At 37.2% G+C, this 20,947-nt stretch overlaps 1 protein-coding gene and 1 pseudogene across 5 annotated transcripts in view; both read left to right on the forward strand.

Moving 5' to 3' along the window:
* The window catches only part of NT5C3A (5'-nucleotidase, cytosolic IIIA), a 51,253-nt gene that overhangs the window by 25,404 nt on the left and 4,902 nt on the right, over positions 1 to 20,947 (forward strand). For 2 of the 5 annotated variants that reach the window (XM_010383455.1, XM_010383456.2), the window contains exons 2-7: positions 3,913 to 3,967; positions 13,033 to 13,131; positions 15,819 to 15,888; positions 17,836 to 17,882; positions 18,548 to 18,633; positions 20,155 to 20,244. In XM_010383455.1, coding sequence (XP_010381757.1) covers positions 3,932 to 3,967; positions 13,033 to 13,131; positions 15,819 to 15,888; positions 17,836 to 17,882; positions 18,548 to 18,633; positions 20,155 to 20,244 — 428 coding nt within the window. In that variant the 5' untranslated portion in view covers positions 3,913 to 3,931. Of the gene's footprint in view, positions 1 to 3,891; positions 3,968 to 6,571; positions 6,626 to 13,032; positions 13,132 to 15,818; positions 15,889 to 17,835; positions 17,883 to 18,547; positions 18,634 to 20,154; positions 20,245 to 20,947 lie in introns of those variants that run through there. The other 3 variants (XM_030922429.1, XM_030922430.1, XM_010383454.2) reach the window with 3 other exon arrangements.
* Positions 3,086 to 3,860, forward strand: LOC115894620 (annotated as a pseudogene).

Raw genomic sequence — 20,947 nt, forward strand, 5'->3', positions numbered from 1 at the left:
CTACAGAATTCTGACTCCATAGCTGCTTTACCATTTAGGAAAATTGGTTTAAATTGCCCATTTTTAAATAACTAGCTTTTGAAATCTGTTTTTTCCTCTTTCCTCCTATATCCTCTTCTACCCCTCCCACTCTTTGCGATTTAGTTTCATTTTTGTTTTATGCTTGTATCCAGAAAAGTTTCACTTTGCAGCTTGTGTGTTTCTTTTTCCCCAGCGCTGAGTTGAAAATCTAATTAGGGAAAATTATTTAAATGCCCCCCAAAATTATTACAACCATACAGAAAGGATGAACTTACAGTTTGATTTTGCATGTGCTAATCACCCTAAGAAACATAAAGAAAAAATAACCCAAGCTTAAGAAAGTCAAATAGTACAGGTTACTGAAAAAGTATAGGAAAAATGGATTCACCATGGATGTTTGGTACTGTTGCTGATACTGTGTCCATATTATAGTAATATATGCCTCTTCTTATGTAAGTAATATACAGTTTAGCATTCACAATATTCTTTCCTTATCAATGTAGTTTACATGTTTCTGCGAGTATCACAATTAAAGCAGTCACAATTTTTAAAGCTATATTCATGAATTTAATCATTTTCACTTTCCTGTAAGACAGAGTCAAGTAGACCTTTAAAAGTAATCAGTTTGCATTCAGATACTTTAAGACTTGCTTTAAATCAGGTAATTTTTTTCATGTAGACATACCAGTCAATTTTCATTAATTGACTTGTAAACTATCGTCAGAATGAAATACCATGATAAAGTTTTCAGTTGTCAAGTTTGTGTTGTGAAGTTCTTACCTCTTGCTTCAGTCTTTAGCCTTGTCCTACATATTCCTTGTAAAGAACTCTGCTATAGTAGAGACCTTAATCTCATACAAAAAGCACACAAAGTAATTATTTTCCAGTTTCCACATTTTCCAGCTCACACTTAAACACTCTGAAGACTTAAAATGTTAAAACTTCCTTTGAAGAGAGTTCATAGTTCAAGGGCAGTATTTTCTATTTTTGAACACGTCTTCTACACTTGATGTGTTTTTTCCAGCAACTCTTCTCTTGAAGCATCTGCAGCAGATGACCATTGGCAAAGTAAGCCAGAACTTTATATACCAGGTATAGGTTTACAAGCCTATTGGTTTAAAAATACTCTGCCCTAATTTTCCGTGTCTTCCTTAGAATAGTGCCAGAATGCTGACATTTTACACCTGAGTCTTTACACTTTTTAAATGATATAGACCTTAGAGCAATTTTTGTATAAGGACTGCAGTATCACTTTATGTGCGATTATCTTTGAACAAAGATAAATTCTGATCAGATTGCTAGCGAGGACTGGGAAGAATGAAAGCTCTTCAGTTGAAATTTGCATAGTATTCACGAATTACTGGTATACTTACCAAAAAAAAAAAAAAGGTCCTAAAGTTGGCCATCAAATTTCTTATCACTCTTTGTTTTTATTTGATGAGATGATGAGAAAGATGATCATTCTTTTACCAACTTATACTGACTTTTTTCCCCTGTAAACTCAAAATGTATGTTCCAAAAAGAGCCATACTTCAGAGACAGAGACTAGAGAGGGCTTCTACTACCTGAATGTGTAACAAAAAGATCTTAGATTCCTAGATATTAAAATGTGTTTAATTCTTCACTGCGTGAATTGTTTGCCCTTGAGTTTTTCAAATGTTTCACAGATTATGTGGTATTTTTATAAACTCTACAGGACTTTTCCACAGTCTCCACACTCTTCCTTTTTTTCAAGCTAATGAGATGGTTTTATTTAAATAGTGCTCTTTGAAAAATCTAAACCACTTTTCACATATTAAGCATCAAAGAAAAGCTGTAAGCATTTAATAATTAGGCTTTGATTGCTATGAATGAAGAAATAGACTTGCATACAGCTTCTGTAATACCTTGTTTGTTAGAAATCTGGATGACTATGAAAGAAAAAAGTTAGACCAAGGAAAGTCTACTTAAACTTGACTACAATCATCTAAGCTAAAGACTACTAATCCCCAAACTACCATTATATTTTGAGTGTGGTGATCAAATGTTTTCTGAGTTATATACTGTATGTGTGTATGTATATATATGTGTGTGTATATATATCTGTGTATATATGTATAAAGATATATACATCTTTATATTGATATATATACACACACTCATATGCAGATACATTCTTTTTCAGATGTGAAAAATTACAAGTTATCTTACTATTTGGAAATCATGTTTACTTAATTCTAAGATGCCATCAATTATGAGACTGTCAACTTATTAGCAGGCTTTCTGAGAGAGGAAGAAAAAGACATTTTGTAATTTCATGGACTTAAAATGGAAGGGGGTAGGGACCAAATTTTAGAATTTGAGAAAATTTGATGTATGTGCTATAACACCTTTTAATTATAAAGAACACAGATCTAATGTCCAATTTACATTACTAGAGTTTAAGAAAAAGTCAGATATTTTCTCCCCTTCAACTAAGTTGCCATTTTTAAATAGTGCTTTAATTATAAAATTTTACTTATCTGAAATGAAGTAAAAGTAAAGTCATTATGGAACAAAAATAGATTAGTAATTTTCACTAAGTTTTATACTACCAACACAGCAACAACAAAAAACCTTAGAATAATGATGAGGGATGTTTTAAAAACTGGTTCCTTTTGTTTGATGAACAGATATATTTAAACTTCACCCAGAGCCTAAAAGGTTCATTCAGTTAATAAACACTGTCACATACCTATTTTGTGCTAGACACAATGCTCAATTCAAATGCAGCTCATATCTTAGTCATATCATATTTAAAAATTAAAGATTTAGTCCAGGCGCAGTGGCTCATGCCTGTAATCCCAGCAGTTTGGGAGGCCAAGGCAGGCAGATCACGAGGTCAGGAGATCGAGGCCATCCTGGCCAACATGGTGAAACCCCATCTCTACTAAAAATGCAAAAATTAGCCAGACATGGCAGCATGCGCCTGTAGTTCCACCTACTTGGGAGGCTGAGGCAGCAGAATCATTTGAACCTGGGAGTCGGAGGTTGCAGTGAGCCGAGATCATGCCACTGCACTCCAGCTTGACAACAGAGCAAGACTCCATCTCAAAAAAAAAAAAAAATTAAAGATTTTAATATAAGAAAATTGAAGGAAAAATTGGACTTTTGTGTTATGTCTTCCCTTACTTTGTTCTGTCTGTATATTCCTATATTGATTCAGTAGTAGCAATGCATAATTTTCCCACAAACTTCATCCTTACATGTAGAGAAAGTGTTGATAAAATATTCTTGCAATAAAGTGCTCTTTGCAAATATGTACTTCATTTTCACTGTTTATTCAGTTTTCTTAATACCATATAAGTTCTTGTAGGAGAGCTTCAGATTCTCCATACAAAATGTTTAATCCAAAACTATGCTGGATAGAGTAAAACCCTTGCTGAGCTTCTTAGAAAAAAAAAAAAGATGCTTTATATGTCAAATATAGGCTATGTTAAATCATAACAAAGCCTTTTGCCTCATTGCACTCCCGAAAGCAAGATGGGTCACCAGCAGCCTTACTGGAGCCACCCACAGAAGTTGGGCCAGGGTTCTCGCTCTTGTCACATCTGCCCAAACCAGCATAGTCTGATCCGGAAACACAGCCTTTATATGTGCTGTCAGTGTTTCTGTCAGTACGCAAAGGACATAGGTTTCATTGAGTTGGACTAAGTGATCTTCCTTGAATGGATTATCCAGGGCATCCACCCAATGAAAGAAACCATGTTACTTCTTTGTACATAAAATAAACATTCTTAAAAAACAAAATAAGTCATACCAAAAATACCACCTTAGTATATTATTAGCATAACAGGAAGAACCTGAAATTTATGTATGTCACGTGTACTTTTTTTTTTCTCTTTTGCTGTGACATCACCTGGGAAAATCCAGAAGATTGGATAACCAAGAAATGACTAATCAAGAGTCTGCTGTACATGTGAAAATGGTGGGTATTTGCCTATTTCCAGTTCCATTTATTAATGGTAAATCTTCACCACTTTTACCTCTGTCTCTAACATAATTATGGGACTGAAATTTTATACAACTCTTTCTTCGCAGTGCATCACAAAATAAACCTCAAATACTTATTGAATTGAATTTCAAATTATCTTTAAAATGTTTTTGCTTGAAATCTAATGCACATTATTGTGCTTCTCAGAATATAAAATGTTTCCCCATTCCTTTTTATGCTAAATTTTCTTTGCTCAGCAATAACACACTTAAATCATACAATGTGAAATACATTATTGTAGGCTTCCTAATTTAAATGACAAGCATTCAGAAATTTTTTAAATACTTCTTGCGTGACAGTAGAGTTGCATTATATATATTAGGATGAGATAGGAAATGTTCAGGCTTTGGAGTCAGAACTGGCTTCATATCTTAACTCATTCTGGCTAGGCGCCTGTAATCCCAGCACTTTGGGAGGCCGAGGTGGGCAGATCACGAGGTCGGGAGATCAAGACCGTCCTGGCTAATACAGTGAAACCCCGTCTCTACTAAAAATACAAAAAATTAGCCGGGCATGGTAACACGCTCCTGTAGTCGCAGCTACTGGGGAGGCTGAGGCAGGCGAATGGCTTGAACCTGGGAGGCTGAGGCTGCAGTGAGCCAAGATTGTGCCACTGCACTCCAGCCTGGGCAACAGAGCGAGATTCCGTCTCAAAAAAAAAAATCTTACTCCTTATTAGTTTCTATAGGCCTGAATGAGAGCAGTAAGCTTACCTTTAAGAAATGGGTGTGAGCCGGGCGCGGTGGCTCAAGCCTGTAATCCCAGCACTTTGGGAGGCTGAGACGGGCGGATCACGAGGTCAGGAGATCGAGACCATCCTGGCTAACACGGTGAAACCCCGTCTCTACTAAAAATACAAAAAACTAGCCGGGCGAGGTGGCGGGCGCCTGTAGTCCCAGCTACTCCGGAGGCTGAGGCAGGAGAATGGCGTAAACCCGGGAGGCGGAGCTTGCAGTGAGCTGAGATCCGGCCACTGCACTCCAGCCTGGGAGACAGAGCCAGACTCCGTCTCAAAAAAAAAAAAAAAAAGAAAAAAAAGAAATGGGTGTGAAACCACCAACTGTGCGTTATTATTCATACTTAATGAAAACGTATATAAAGTTTCTAATAACCACAGATTAAGCATTCATTAAATATTAATCTATTATGTTAGTGAGTGTTTTAACTGTGTAACTGGCATATTTATTTGCATATGTGAAAAGAAATTACATCTGTTCTCCATAGTCAAAGTGATAAAATCTTAAAAACAACAATTTTAAAAAATCCTTTTTTTTGAAGGGAACAACTGCCCTGTGATCTCTTGTTTTCTCTTTGTGTTCTTTTTATTGTTGTGCCTCCTCTGCTGTTCCATTTATTTTTTCAGCTTTCTCTTTCTGACTAGCTTTTTTCTGGCCTATAAACTAGAGCATGACACAGCAAGCAAGCAGCACTTGGTCACACTTAATAAATCTCTTGGTCATCTTTCCCTCAACCAGTGTAGGATCAAAGGTGAAAGTTGACTCAAAATGGTGATTAAGTCATCGTCAGTTTAGTTATTGCTCTTAGATTGAAGCGCATGCAATTGTTGTTTTTATACGTCAAATATAGTCCAATATTGCCAGTTTTATGTGGTTCAACCTAATAGCAGCTCTTTGCATCCATTGAATGATTGGCACTTGATTCATTGGAATTGAGCATATCTCTTTGATACATAGAATTAAACCAGTCTAAAACTTATTTTCTTGTTTGGGTTGACTTTTTTTAAACTTATATGAACACAAGCAGTATAGGAATTCCCTGACATATAAACAATGTTAATCCTCTTTGTATAATGTTGTTATTTGGGTCCTAGAGCCCTCTAGAAGGTGTCTGTAGAGGCAAGTAGCAGTGTATTCACCCCACAGTTGTTCAGACTGTTGAAGGAAAATAGGGCAAAAGATTTTTTTTTAACTATTATTGCATTAATTTACACAGTTTTTACCTTGAGTTTGCTTTCCTAAAAATATTCATATGTCTTTTATATTGGCAACTTTATACCATGTTATTCTTCACTTCTCATGAACAGGATTCAGATCTCTCTGTCCAGACTTTTTACACGCACACTTCTCTGTGTACACTTAAGTTCTAGACAAACAGCTATTTCTCTTTTTCCCACATTAGACCCTGCACTTTGATTCCTCCCTAATCTCAGCATATCTAAGTCCTGTTTCTCTTCCAGAGCCTACCTCTGTTGGCTCTTACTCCTTTGACCCCAGAAGAAGAAATCTCTGTCTCTTCTATTCCTCTTACATTTTATCTGGACATTTTGGCAATGTATTAATTATTTGGGTTTCTATTTTATAATCCACATTAGAGAATATGCACCTTGAGTGTAAGATTTATATTTTATGTTTCTCTTACAGAGCGGTTTCACACACTGTTGTATACTTAATATGTGGTGAAGGAATGAAAGAATTTGGCCTACACTATCTTTTTTTGTTGTTTTTTTTTATACTTTAAGTTCTAGGGTACATGTGCACAACGTGCAAGTTTGTTACATATGTATGCATGTGCCATGTTGGTGTGCTGCACCCATCAACTCATCAACACCCATCAATTCGTCATTTACATCAGGTATAACTCCCAATGCCATCCCTCCCCCCTGCCTACACTATCTTAATGTGGAAACAGACTGAATATATAATAGGCAAGGGAAATCACCATTACTAAAATTTAGTAGTGCATAATCTTCCAAACAAATCAGAGTATCATCTATGTGTATGGGCAAATGTACCAGTTTGAATAGGTGGCTTTAAATCTATACTTTCTGTGTAGTTGGATAAAAACTGTAGTGCCTACTTCTTTGTACCACTGCAGTAATGAAGTCTTTTGTTGCTACCAAATATAAACAGTGGAAAACCAAGAAAGAATATTTCTCTGAAAACATCTGACTGGAATTTCTTAAGTGATTCAAACTAATTTTTATGTGGGCTATTTCCAGAAAAATGTAGGATAATACTAAGGTAATTTAAAATTCACTGAGGCTGGGTGCTATGGCTCATGCCTGTAATCCCCGCACTTTGGGAGGCCAAGGCAAGAGGATCACTTGAGCTCAGGAGTTTGAGACGAGCCTGGGCAACATAGTGAGACCTGTCTCTACAAAAATTAAAAAATTAGCTGGGCATAGTGGCAGATGACTGTAGTCCCAGCTACTCTGGAGGCTAAGGTGGGAGGATCTGTTGAGCCCAGGATGTCAAGGCTGCAGTGAGCTGTGATCACACCACTGCACTCAAGCCTGGTTGACAGAGTGAGACCTTGTCTCAAAAAAAAATTTTAAATAAGTCAGGTGCAGTGGCTGATGCCTGTAATCCCAACACTTTGGGATGCTGAGGCAGGCAGATTGCTTGAGCCCAGGAGTTCAAGAGCAGCCTGGGCAACACTTCAAAACCCTGTTTCTACAAAAAAATGCAAAAATTAGCCAAGAGTAGTGGTGAGCCCCTATAGTCCCAGTTACTTGAGAGGCTGACGTGGGGGGATCGCCTGAGCCCAGGAGTTGAAAGTTGCGGTGAGCCAAGATCACACCACTGCACTCCAGCCTGGGTGACAGAGCGAGACCCTGCCTCAAAAAATAAAAATAAAAATAAAAAATAATTTTTTTTTGTTTTGGAGACCGAGTCTCACTCTGTCACCCAGTCTTGGAGTGCAGTGGCAAAATCCTGGCTCACTGCAACCTCCACCTCCCAGGTTCAAGCAGTTCTCCTGCCTCAGCCTCCCAAGTAATAGGGATTACAGGTATGTGGCACCATGCCCAGCTAATTTTGTATATTTAGTAGAGACAGGGTTTCACCCTGTTACCCAGGCTGATCTCAAACTCCTGACCTCTGGTGATACGCCTGCCTTGGCCCCCCGAAGTGCTGGTATTACAGGCATGAGTCACCGTGCCCGGCCTTTTTTTGTTTGTTTGTTTTTGAGACAGAGTCTCGCTCTGTCACCCGGGCTAGAGTGCAGTGGTGACATCTCGGCTCACTGCAACCTCCACCTCCCGGGTTCAAGCAATTCTCCTGTCTCAGCCTCCAAAGTAGCTGGGATTACAGGCATGTGCTACCATGACCAGCTAATTTTTGTATTTTTAATAGAGAGAGGGTTTCACTATGTTGGCCAGGCTGGTCTCAAACTCCTTACCTTAGGTAATCTGCTGGCCTTGGCCTCCCAAAGTGTTGGGATTCCAGGCACCAGCCACCGTGCCCGGCCAAACAAATTCTAAAAATAATAAATAAATGAAACTCATATAGATGAACATATATTTTTATAAATTAAAAGTACAAGTAATTTTTTTAGTGTTGGTTAAAATATGAATTGTTTTCTCATTTATTTATTTATTTATATTTTGAGACAGGGTCTCACTGTGTCCCCCAGGCTGGAGTACAGTGGCATGATGTCGGCTCACTGGAACCTCTGCCTCCCAGGCTCAGGCAATCCTCCCACCTTAGCCTCCGAGTATCTGAGACTACAGATGTGCACCACCATGCCTGGCTAATTTTTGTATTGTTTGTAGAGATGGGGTTTCGCCATGTTGTCCAGCCTGGTCTCGAACTGCTGAGCTCAAGTGGTCCTCCTCGGCCTCCTGAAGTGCTGGGATTACAGGCATGAGCCACCATGCCTGGCCATGTTTTCTTTTTTAATCAAAATTTAATATAATTTGAAATCTAGTTCAAACAGAATTAAACTTTGAAGTTGTCATAATCTCATCCTGGAAATTAGGATTATCCCTAGTCTGGAACATTATCATTGGATTGATGATACCAAGCCACACCCAAAACTTGGCAGCTGTACCTTCGAGCTTCTCATTTTTATCTTGTCCCAGTGTATCTACAAGATCATATCAAATAATCTAATACTGCAATTGAGTTGTGGATAAAAATGGCATAACTTTGAAATCCATTTCATCTTTATATTGGTCAAAATAAATGTGTTTTAGGTCTTTCTTAATCATTTTTGGTGTTGATTCAGATTTGGCATCAATCAACCAACATACCCTGATTCTTTTCAGAAAGGCATTTCTCCCTCCCTAACATTTTACACTGTGGCTTTACTATAAAATGAATTTGTTCTCTTTTTATCACAAATGATGGAAATTTTTAGCTTCTTATTTGTTTTTCATAAAATTATGTCATAATCACATTGAAAATTTTTCAGACAATTCAAAATAACTTGCCCTTCAAATTTGAAGTATCATTATTTATGTGCCACCAAACCATGTCTGTGTTTTTCTAAGAGGGATATAGACAGAAGGACTTTGTGGAGGTAACAAAAGTATGTGGTCTCATGCAACAGTTGGGGCATGTTCAACAAAAACAACAACAAAAAGTGTGTGATGTATTTCATCATACTTCTACAGTGTGCTTATATTATGATACTCTTTGACATATTCCATACAGGAGTCTTGGATTCTCTTTCTTTGGCTATATTATAAAGTATTTGAGTAAAATACCCAATATCTCAAGTTCCTGTGAAGTATTTCTCATACAGATCAGTGACATTGATTGTGTATTGCAGAAGAGGAGTATAGTATACTACATAACCCAAGACAGATAGAATGGTCATTTTTATATTTCTTATACCTATTTCATCATTATTTTACTCCCGTGCCATTTGTGTTTTCACTACTTATTTATCTGAAAATTAATGGTTGTATGTTGTATAGGAGCCAGCCACCAGTGCCTTTAGCTGCCAGTTCTCTTTCGTCCATTGTGATTTATAGTAAACCAGCATTAGCCAGGCGGAGTGGCTCACACCTGTAATCCTAGCATTTTGGGAGGCTGAAGCGGGGAGATTGCTTGAGCCCAGGAGTTCGAGACCAGCCTGGGCAACATAGCAAGACCTTATCTCTATAAAAATAAAATAAACCAATCTTACATTTGTCAGTGTAGCAGAAACCAGCCTTCTTCGAAATGGTGTTGGTGTGATTCTCCTATCCGTTATCAAAAACTTGAAGCTGTCATTTGTCTGAGGCAAGATATCTTAGTATGGGTACACTGAAATCGAATATTTAATTTTTTTGGTGAAAAAATAGTCTATGATATATATCCTGTGTTGCTTTCACCATAATGGATTGGTTATTGAATCAAACATATGCTGATTTCTGTGCATCTGCCAGTTAAGGCTGAGGTAAGAACAGAAATTAGTTGTCAAGAGATAAACTTATTAGCTGAGGTATTTTAAAGGAGTTACAGAAGTGATATTCCAAAACAGCAGTCGTCCCTAAAACTCAGCAGAAAAGCAGAGTAAATACTACTCATCATCATATCCCTAGCATCTAGCAAGAATGTGTGGCACAAAGTAGACACATGGTAAATATTAGTTAGGCGAGTGAATGGGTTAATGTATGAAAAAAAAGAATGTAGGAACCAGTGCCTATCTGCCTTTCCATCTATTGAAAAATCACTGTAAAATACATAACCTTTAATCCATTGAAACTCATTCAGTTGAGTTAAAAGTATTACTACATCAAGTTTACTTGCATTGCAGGTCATCCTACTTAAATACGGCTTTTTAAAATTAAGTGTATTGTAGGTGGTAGATCTTTCATCCATGGAGAAAATTTTAATGTTAGCACTTCTCTTTCCTCTATACTTTCTTTATTTTTTTCAAGCTCCACCTCCCTGGTTTACACCATTCTCCTGCCGCAGCCTCCCAAGTAGCTGGGACTACACGCACCCGCCACCACACCCAGCTAATTTTTTGTATTTTTAGTAGAGACGGGGTTTCACCATGTTAGCCAGGATGGTCTTGATCTCCTGACCTCGTGATCCACCCGCCCCAACCTCCCAAAGTGCTGGGATTACAGGCATGAGCCACCGTGCCTGGCCTCTTTCCTCTACACTTTTTTTTTTTTTTTTTTTTTTTAAGACGGGGTCTCGCTCTGTCACCCAGGCTGGAGTGCAGTGGCCGGATCTCAGCTCACTGCAAGCTCCGCCTCCCGGGTTTACGCCATTCTCCTGCCTCAGCCTCCCGAGTAGCTGGGACTACAGGCGCCCGCCACCACGCCCGGCTAGTTTTTTGTATGTTTTAGTAGAGACGGGGTTTCACTGTGTTAGCCAGGATGGTCTCGATCTCCTGACCTCGTGATCCGCCCGTCTCGGCCTCCCAAAGTGCTGGGATTACAGGCTTGAGCCACCGCGCCCGGCCTCCTCTACACTTTCATTATCATCTTCCAGCCTTTGGGAGACAGGCTAGCCTTTTTATGATTTTTCTACTCTTGCGCATTATGTAGGAACAACACAGCATCTGATAGATTTACCTGGTCAGATTCTCTCATAGCAAAGATAGAAGGTCCAGGGAATTTTTATAACCATGTCCATGACACACATGAACCATGTTAATATTACCAATAACATGCCCAGAATAAAAATATATAAAGAGTATCCCATACAAACCAGTATAGAGCCTGAATTTGAGGTACTATTACTGCCTATACTGTATAACTGACTATAAAATGAGGCATAATTTTCTCCTCCTTGTTGTGTTGTACGTGTGCTGTAAGAGCTTGTACTGATTTTTCCTCTAATCAGTTTCATTCTATTTGTGATAAAGTAGCTAGTAACAAGAAATAATACTTAAGATTAAGTTGTTCAGCAACCCTAAAGTCTTCATAACTCTGTAGTAGCAGCCTACATCCATTGTTTTAGATGGATCTTGCTATGTTGCCCAGGCTGGTCTCAAACTCCTGGGCTCCGGTGATCCTACCTCAGCTTCCAAGTAGCTGGGATTACAGGCATGTGCCACTGTGCCTGGCACAATACTTTTTGGCAGTTATCTCAATTTGAAATAAATCTATTGTAAAATATATGCCAAGAACAGTATGTTATTTGGGAAATAGTACAAGAAAAAGAGCAAAGATCTTGAAGCAGCTTTTCAATTTTTAAATATTTTAAATATATTTTAATTATACAAAGACAAACTTTTGGGGGAATAATCATGATATTTGCTTCCTTTCTGCTCAGGAACATTTTAAAATATAAATATGTAGGCAAGCTAAATGTATGTATTAATTTGTAAAAGCCAGATGCAAAAGTATATAATGAGGATGAGCTAAAACTATGTACATCTATATGCATGTTTCAGAGGGATATTCTCAAGGTATTATATTAGTATTAGGGTGGAAGTTTAGTTATTGTATTATATAAAATGGAGGCTTAATGGGGGGTCATCTTAAGATTTTTAGAAAAATTACATCAATTGAGGGGTAGCTGTTGGGATATTCATGGTTAAAATATGATTTTTGGGCTCTTGACTGGATTGCATCACAACCCAGAAATGAAACTAATGGAAAATCACAGAAATGAAACTAATAGAAAATAAATTTAAATGTTACTTGTTTATCTTCAAGTAGTTGAACTACAGGCAGTTTTTATTGTCTTTTTTATATTTTTACTGTTATTTCTGTGGTAAGTATGCATAGCTTTTATAATTAGAAAAAGATATACTCTCTGATAATGTAATTGAATCACAAATGTAGTTTTGTCTTACTCTGTAGCTAGAAAATACTGATACGTTTTAAGTATTTTTGTGTGTATAAATGGTATAGTGGGAGCTGGGCTTTGTGTCCCACACTTTTAATCCCAGGACTTTGGAAGGCCAACGTGGGAGGATTGCTTGAGGCCAGGAGTTCAAGATCAGCCTGAGCAACATAGCAAGACCTCACTCACCTCTACAGAAAATTTTAAAAATTAGCTGGGTATGATGGCGCATGCCTTCTACCTACTCAGGAGGCTGAGATGGGAGGAGCATTTGAGCCCAGGAGTTTGAGGCTATGGTGAGCTAGGATTGTGCCACTGCACTCCAGCCTGGGTGACAAAACAAGACAGCATGTCTAAAAAAGGAGTAATAAGATAAATAAATGATAATTGATGTGGTGGCTTGCTTTTTAAAAATAATGCCTTAACATTGTTATGTCTTTAAATAAGACAAGCTTCTGGTTGGTATCAAAGGAACCTGAGGAAAGGAGAATGAAAACTAATTAATTTTCTTTTACTCTTTAGATGCCAGAATTCCAGAAAAGTTCAGTTCGAATCAAGAACCCTACAAGAGTAGAAGAAATTATCTGTGGTCTTATCAAAGGAGGAGCTGCTAAACTTCAGGTGAATAATCATCAAGAAGCCTTGGCTGTGTGTGGTGGCTCATGCCTGTAATCCCAGCACTTTGGGAGACTGAAGCAGGAGGATCATTTGAGCCCAGGAGTTTGAGACCAGCCTGGGCAACATAGTGAGACCCCATCTCTATTTAAAAAAAAAAAAAAAATGACCAGGCACAGTGGCTCACACCTGTAATCCCAGCACTTTGGGAGGCCGAGGCGGGTGGACAAGGCTGAGGTCTGGAGTTCAAGACCAGCCCGGCCAACATGGTGAAACTCTGTCTCTACTAAAAGTACAAAAATTAGCCAAGCCTGGTGGCACATGCCTGTAATCCCAGCCACTTGGGAGACTGAGGCAGGTGAATCACTTAACCCCAGGAGGCGGAGGTTGCGGTGAGCTGAGATCATGCCACTGCACTCCAAAAATAAAATAAAAGCTTAATAATAAAGGCTTCTTTTTCTTCTTCTTCTTCTTTTGAGATGGAGTCTCATTCTGTTGCCCAGGCTGGAGTGCAGTGGCGCGATCCTGGCTCACTGCTCCTCCCGGGTTCAAGCAATTCTCATACCTCAGCCTCCCGAGCAGCTGGGATTATAGCTGCCAGCTACCACACTCAGCTAATTTTTTTTTTGAGTTTTGAGACTGAGTATTGCTCTGTTGCTCAGGCTGGAGTGCAGTGGCACAATCTCAGCTCACTGCAACCTCTGCCTCCTGGTTCAAGTAATTTTCCCGCCTCAACCTCCAAAGCAACTGGGATTATAGGTGCCTGCCACCGTCCCCAGCTAATTTTTACATTTTTAGTAGAGACAGGGTTTCGCCACATTGGCCAGACTGGTCTCAAACTCCTGGCCTCAAGTGATCCATCCGCCTCAGCCTCCCAAAGTGCTGGGATTACAGGCGTGAGCCATCATGACCCAGCCTTATTTTATTTTTGATGTTAAAGCAGACTCATTCATCTCCTGTTTGACAAAATCTGAGTACAACAAGTTTAGGTAGACACTTTTTGCCTATCCTTTAGGAATATAAAATCCAGAAAATATATATCTTGAGTTTTTCTAAAATAGAATACCCTATTGGAAAAACAAAAATTAATAACCCTGAAATACTCTTAAGTTTTTATTAGTCTTAAGTACTAAGCTAACTCATGCTGTGTATAAGCATTAAACCATTTTAAGGATAATATTTAAAAGGGTATAGTTTTAAGTTGCTCTTTCATGTTTTAATCGTAGTAGTTCAAATTAAGATGTAACTTTATTAAGGGGATAGTTGAGTTTTTAAAAAGTTGTCTCTGTTTTAAAGGAATGTGTTACATGTAAATTGACAATCTGGATATTCTGTAAAAAAAATACTCTTTTTTTAAAACATTTCTGAAAAATAATATTTAACACAGTCTCCTAAGTTTCAGGAGCTGGCCAGCTATTTCAGTGTGCATTCATTCATTGGTATAGTTTACCTTAAATAAGCAAGTTAAATCCAGCATGTAACAGTATCAGTAACTGAGAGCTTCATATAGTTGAATTGCTTCCACTGCATATTTGTGCATTGACCAAGTTTGTTGAAAATCTCTAGTGAGAAGAGTAACCATATCACCTGCAATTGCAAATTCCCATACCAATTAATCAGATGTTTTCAAATTTTTATTTTTATTTATTTATTTTATTTTATTTTTTCGAGACGGAGTCTTAACTCTGTAGGTTGGAGTAGAGTGGCATGAGCTTAGCTCACTGCAACCTGTGCCTCCCAGGTTCAAGCGATTCTCCTGCCTCAGCTTCCTCAGTAGGTGGGATTACAGGCACACGCCACCACACCTGGCTATTTTTGTATTTTTAGTAGAGACAGGGTTTTACCATGTTGGCCAGGCTGGTCTCGAACTCCTGACCTCAAGTGATCTCCCCACCTCGGCCTCCCAAAATGCTGGGATTACAGGCATGAGCCACCACACCCGGCTGGATTTTTTCACTTTTTAAAGTTGATACATAATAACTGTATATATATATATGGGGTACATGTGATATTTTCAAATATATATAAAATGTGTAATAATCAAATCAGGTAATTAGGATATCTGCCATTTCTAATATTTATTCTTTTGGGGGGAACATTCTAAACCTTTTCTTCTAGCTATTTTGAAATATACGATAAAATACTGTTTACTATAGTCATTCTACTGTATAAACACTAGAACTTATTCCTTCTAACAGTATTTTCATAACCATTCATCAACTGTTCTTTATTTCCCCATCCCTCCCACCTTTCCCAGCCTCTGGTAACCATCTTTCTACTCTCTGCTTCCATGAGATCAAGTTTTTTAGTTTTCATATGTGAATAAGAACACGTAATATTTGTCTTTCTGTGCCTGGCTTATTTCACGTAAGATAATGACCTCCAGGCTCGCCCATGTTGCTGCAAATGACAGCATCTCTTTGTTTTTTATGGCTGCATTACTACTCAGATTTATTTGGTGACAGTGCTAGGGCACTCAAGGTAGCACCTTGTAGTTAAGATTATTCCCAGGACTTTATAAATGAACCGCATGAGAAGATTCAGTGTAAAGAAAATAACTTAACAGTGTGGACCAGAGACTGAGCACAGTCCTGTGCATCTAGGAAAGCATGAAGTATGTGTTTGGGTAGCACAGAGAAATTCTGGCCATGTGGGCTGTGTTTACAATAATGCCTTTCACTCTTTTCTTACAGATAATAACAGACTTTGATATGACACTCAGTAGATTTTCATACAAAGGGAAAAGATGCCCAACATGTCATAGTAAGTGTGATATTTGTAAACAAATTCACAAAAGCATGTCATCATTATTTTAAGATCCTCTTTATCTATATTACCTGTGAGATAACTGGGTTTTTAAAATTCTTTTTGGACATTGACAGTGAGGAGACCTGCTTTTTCTTATTATATTTTTGAGGTATTTTTTTCCTATATTATATAAATGGCTATTTTCATGTATGGTTTTGGTAGCAAAGGGAATCGGAGACTCCTGAAATATTTCTTGCCAAATACAGTCTATTCATTATTCAAGAAATAATTAAATAGGTTGTAAACTTTGGGTTAACCTGAAGAAGCGGCATTTATCAAATATTCTGTTTTCTAGGAATTTTACCAAATTTTAATGTCTTTTTTGTTTTCCAACTTGGCTGTGAGTTTTTAAAATAACACTCTTCAACCTGACAGGAAAACGGTGAAATGAACTCTCTCATTTGTTTTTAGTACATATGTAAATTGAAAAATTATTCTGGGGCCGGGTACAGTGGCTCATGGCTGTAATCTCAACATTTTGGGAGGCTGAGGTGGGCAGATCATTTGCAGTCAGGAGTTCGAGACCAGCGTGGCCAAAATGATGAATCCCTGTCTCTACTAAAAATACAAAAATTAGCTGGGCTTGGTGGCGGGCACCTGTAATCCCAGCTACTCAAGAGGCTGAGGCAAGAGAATCTCTTGAACCCGGGAGGTGGAAGTTGCAGTGAGCCAAGATTACACCACTGCACTCCAGCCTGTGCAACAGAGTGAAACTTCATCTTGGGGGAAAAAAAAAAAGAAAAAAATTATTTTGATAATTTGTATTTAAAAAAACGCTAAAAATCGCCAGGCACAGTGGCTCACGCCTATAATCCCAGCACTTTAGGAGGTGGAGGTGGGATAATCACTTCAGCCCAGGAGTTTGAGACCAGCCTGAGCAACGTAATGATAAGACCTTTTCTTACAAAAAAATAAAAAGTCAGCTGGGCATTGTGGCGTGCCTGTGGTCCCAGATACTCACTTGGGAGGCTGAGAGGATCCTTGAGCCTGGGAGGGCGAGTCTGTAGTGAGCCGTAATCACACCACTGCATTCCAGCCTGGATGACAAAACAAGACCCTGTCTCGAAAAAAAAAAAAAGACACTAAAAATATTTATATCCTTTGCCCTATTAAGTCCTCTTTAGAGAATTTGTAAGTAATCCCAAATGCAGTTTTTTAAAAAGCTTTATTCACAAAAATAATGGTGACTAAGCTCAACATAAAATTACTACTAATAGCAGATGCTTGGAAGCAACCTAAAAAGTGTAATGCTGCAGAAATGATATAAATTATTTTCTGCTCACATACCAGAAATTTTAATTACATGGAAAAATGCAGACTACAATGTGAAATGAAAAAGAAAATGCATAATTACAGATTTGGTATCATCTCTTATCTAATTGATATACATGAAATCTTAAGACTGAAAGGAAATATACTAAAATATTGTTCGCTACTTACTATTGAATGGTAAAACTTTTTACCATTCAGTTTTTGTTTTCTGCTTTACAGTGGTCTGGATTTTCCAGGTGTTTACATTAAGCATTTATTATCTTTTTATTTAGAAAAAAATGTATTTCCCATATGTGTTTCTTCTATTTAACTACAAAGAAGAAAATGGAAGTGATCAATACACAGTTCATAGTGTTTGAAGATATTGAATTGTCTATCTCAGTGGTGTAAGCAAGCAGTCACTAAATCTCAGATTTTAAACCATTAGCTTCCCTAACAGTGTCATGTGAATTATACCACTGAGACCAAAAGTTATAATAACCATGCTAGTTGATTGGCATTACTTAAAAGTATTGGGTTGGTGCAAAAGTAATTGAGTTTTTTGCCATTACTTTATAGCAAATTATTCATAGTAGTGGTAGCATCAATCAGAGTATTTCTTTTAATGCTTATTTTGCTTTCTATCTTTAGATATCATTGACAACTGTAAGCTGGTTACAGATGAATGTAGAAAAAAGGTAAACACTAACAATAATCCATAGTCACTCGAAGACTTCATTACCCTTTTTGCCTGAGAATTTCTTCAGGTGCATTCACACAAGTAAGAATGGACGTAAAGTGCTTACAGCCATACCTGGCACATAGTAAGCACGCAGTAAATAGTAGATTTGCTGTATGAATTACACATTCAAAACATATTTTAGAGATAAAAATTCATTTAAAACTCTTAAATGATCACCAAAGTATTCTGGTGTTGCAACGTTAACTGGAGATTTAAAACAAAAGTACTTTGGTTTTCTGTAGGTTTTGCTCCTTTAAGTTGATGAGGAAGTTGCTTCAGTACTTTGCTTGAGTATGTATCTGTGTATATCTTAACAAAATGCAATTTGAAATGTGAATCAAATTTAATACCTTTATATGAAACTGAAGTGTTTTTTGTACTGATAATTTTACTGTTGGTTTTTACTCGCCTAAAAGTACTTTACAAAAGAAAGGTAGCTTTTTGCAGGTATATATGATTACATGTCAACTAAGATCAACAAATATTTTTTCAATTGATACATTAGCTAAACTTATAAAGCAGTTTATTGAAAATACTTGTTTACATTGTTTTGCTTTCTATAAAACCAAGCAGATATATCTTCATGTAATCTTCATGATTAATTTATTCATATCTTCCTAGTTATTGCAACTAAAGGAAAAATATTACGCTATTGAAGTTGATCCTGTTCTTACTGTAGAAGAGAAGTACCCTTATATGGTGGAATGGTAAGTGTATATTTGGCAGTAGGAGGATTTAAAAAAATAATAAAACAACAGTGCAGTTAAAACGGATGGCTTATTTTTTTACCTGTAGTGCAAACAAACAGATTAATAAATTATGCAAGTTAGAACATTGAATAACAAAATGAGCTCTAATTATCTAATCTCTCTAACAGTTTAGGATTCCTTTTGTTTTGTTTAGTTAAGGTGAAGTCCAGTAGGAATAAATTAAAAGTCCTGCATTTAAGTCTCAAATTAAAAACAAGAATTTTTTTTTTAAGTATATGGACAAGATGTGGCTTAATGTGTAAAGAAAAGGTTTAAAGATTTAAACTGACTCTGAACTCAATTAGAGCCAGCTGGTGATATGGTTACCAAAAAATCAACCTTTGGTTGCATTAATCAAAATGCAGTGTTCGAAGCAGATCACACTGAAAGCATTGTGTTGGGTTCTGGAAGAATGCTGTTAAGAAAAACCATGACAATAGTGACCAAGAAAAAAAAAATAGATCATAAATTTAAAGGAGTCAGAGTAGTCCACCAGAATAATCAGAGGAATTTGGGCCTTCCGACTTGAGGAACATTTCAAGGAATAGAAAATACTTTAATTTGAGAAGCAACAACTTGTTTTAAAATCTTAGGAGACCAAGAATAATTTGTCTTTATTGTCCCATTACCTAACAGTTGCACACTTCATCTGTATTTATGGTATTAAATGTTGAAAAGATATTAGACTTAAGTCTACAAACTGGTAGCAGCAGAACTGGAACAAGACTTGGAAGATATAAGATTGATTTCAGCATGAGAAAAGAAAAGCCCGTCTAGCAATTAGAGTTTTCTGGCAATGGAATAAGCTTCCCTGGGAGAATGAGTTTACTGACATGATAGAAGCTGACCCAGGCAGGGAGGAGGGTGACTTAGGAATATTATAGGGGTATTTTTAGGTATCAGATGAAGAGTTAGGCTTTTTTTTTTTCTTTCTTTCTGTTTTTAGTGACTCCTTACATGATTGTAATGGGTTAGAGAGTCTAAGGGCCCTTTATACTGAAATGCTATGATTATAGGTGTTTTTTACATAAAGCAGGCTAATCTATACATAACAGATTTTCTCTCTTGCTCACTAAATAGCATCTTCAGTATGTAAAAAATTCAAACTACAAACAAATTTAAAAAGTGCATTTGCTGTAATTCATTTTACTGTAATCAGAGAAAGGATGATGCACCCATAGGTTGGATCGAGTTTTTATCTGTAGAATTAGGAAAGGTTTATAGCTAGTTTCCTTTCATTACCTTACTAACATATTTAAGCTAAGTCTGGGTTTGGGAGGACTGGGAAACTCAGTAAGAACATGCCTATCACATTTTGAGACATGAAGTCTACATTCATTAGTGATGAATTTCAGTCTCTAAAATTTAAATCCAAATATGAGGAACAGATTTTCTCACATGGAAGAATGCTTTGTAATAAAGATAATAATTTTAGTTTGTCTTAATTGATACTCTTTCTCCTTTGGTCGTAAACTCCAGGTATACTAAATCACATGGTTTGCTTGTTGAACAAGCTTTACCAAAAGCTAAACTTAAAGAAATTGTGGCAGAATCTGACGTTATGCTCAAGTAAGTTTCTTGGGTGGTTTTTGCTGCTATTGTTCACAGACTTGAATTATTGCTATATATGTAGTCAGTTGTACTTTTAAAAAATAAGATATTGAATATTACATATGTAAACATATCCAAAATATGCCACCTATCACAGAATACATAGTGGTAAGATAAGGTATTTAGAAGTACATATGAGATCTTGGTGTAGGTAATAAGAGCCTTATGAGATTTAAATTCTAATTTGTATTTTGTTTCTCCAGATTAAAAATGTCAAGACTTACAAATTTTTGAACCAAGGCCATTTAAAAATTTTTTAGCAAAGTACTTAGGAAAGACATATAATATGAAAGGAATGTATAAATCAAGTTGAAAGGGATTTAAGTATACTTGTTGTTTTTTTTTTTTTTTTTTTTTTGAGACAGGGTCTCTCTCTGTTTCCCAGGTTAGAGTGTAGTGACATAATCTCTTCCTCACTCCAACCTCTGTCTCCTGGGCTCAAGCGATCCCCTTGCCTCAGCCTCTCAAGTAGCTGGGACGACAGGCATGTACCACCATGCCTGGCTACTTTTTGTATTTTTTTGTAAAGATGGGATTTCACCATGTTGCCCGGGCTGGTCTTGAACTCTTGGGGTCAAGCGATCCCAAAGTGCTGGGATTACATGTGTGAGCCACCATGCCTGGCAGTATACTATGTCTAAATTTTCATGAGCCTACTTTT

The sequence above is a fragment of the Rhinopithecus roxellana genome, chromosome 18 (genome assembly GCF_007565055.1).
Source record: "Rhinopithecus roxellana isolate Shanxi Qingling chromosome 18, ASM756505v1, whole genome shotgun sequence".
Taxonomy (NCBI): Eukaryota; Metazoa; Chordata; class Mammalia; order Primates; family Cercopithecidae; genus Rhinopithecus; species Rhinopithecus roxellana.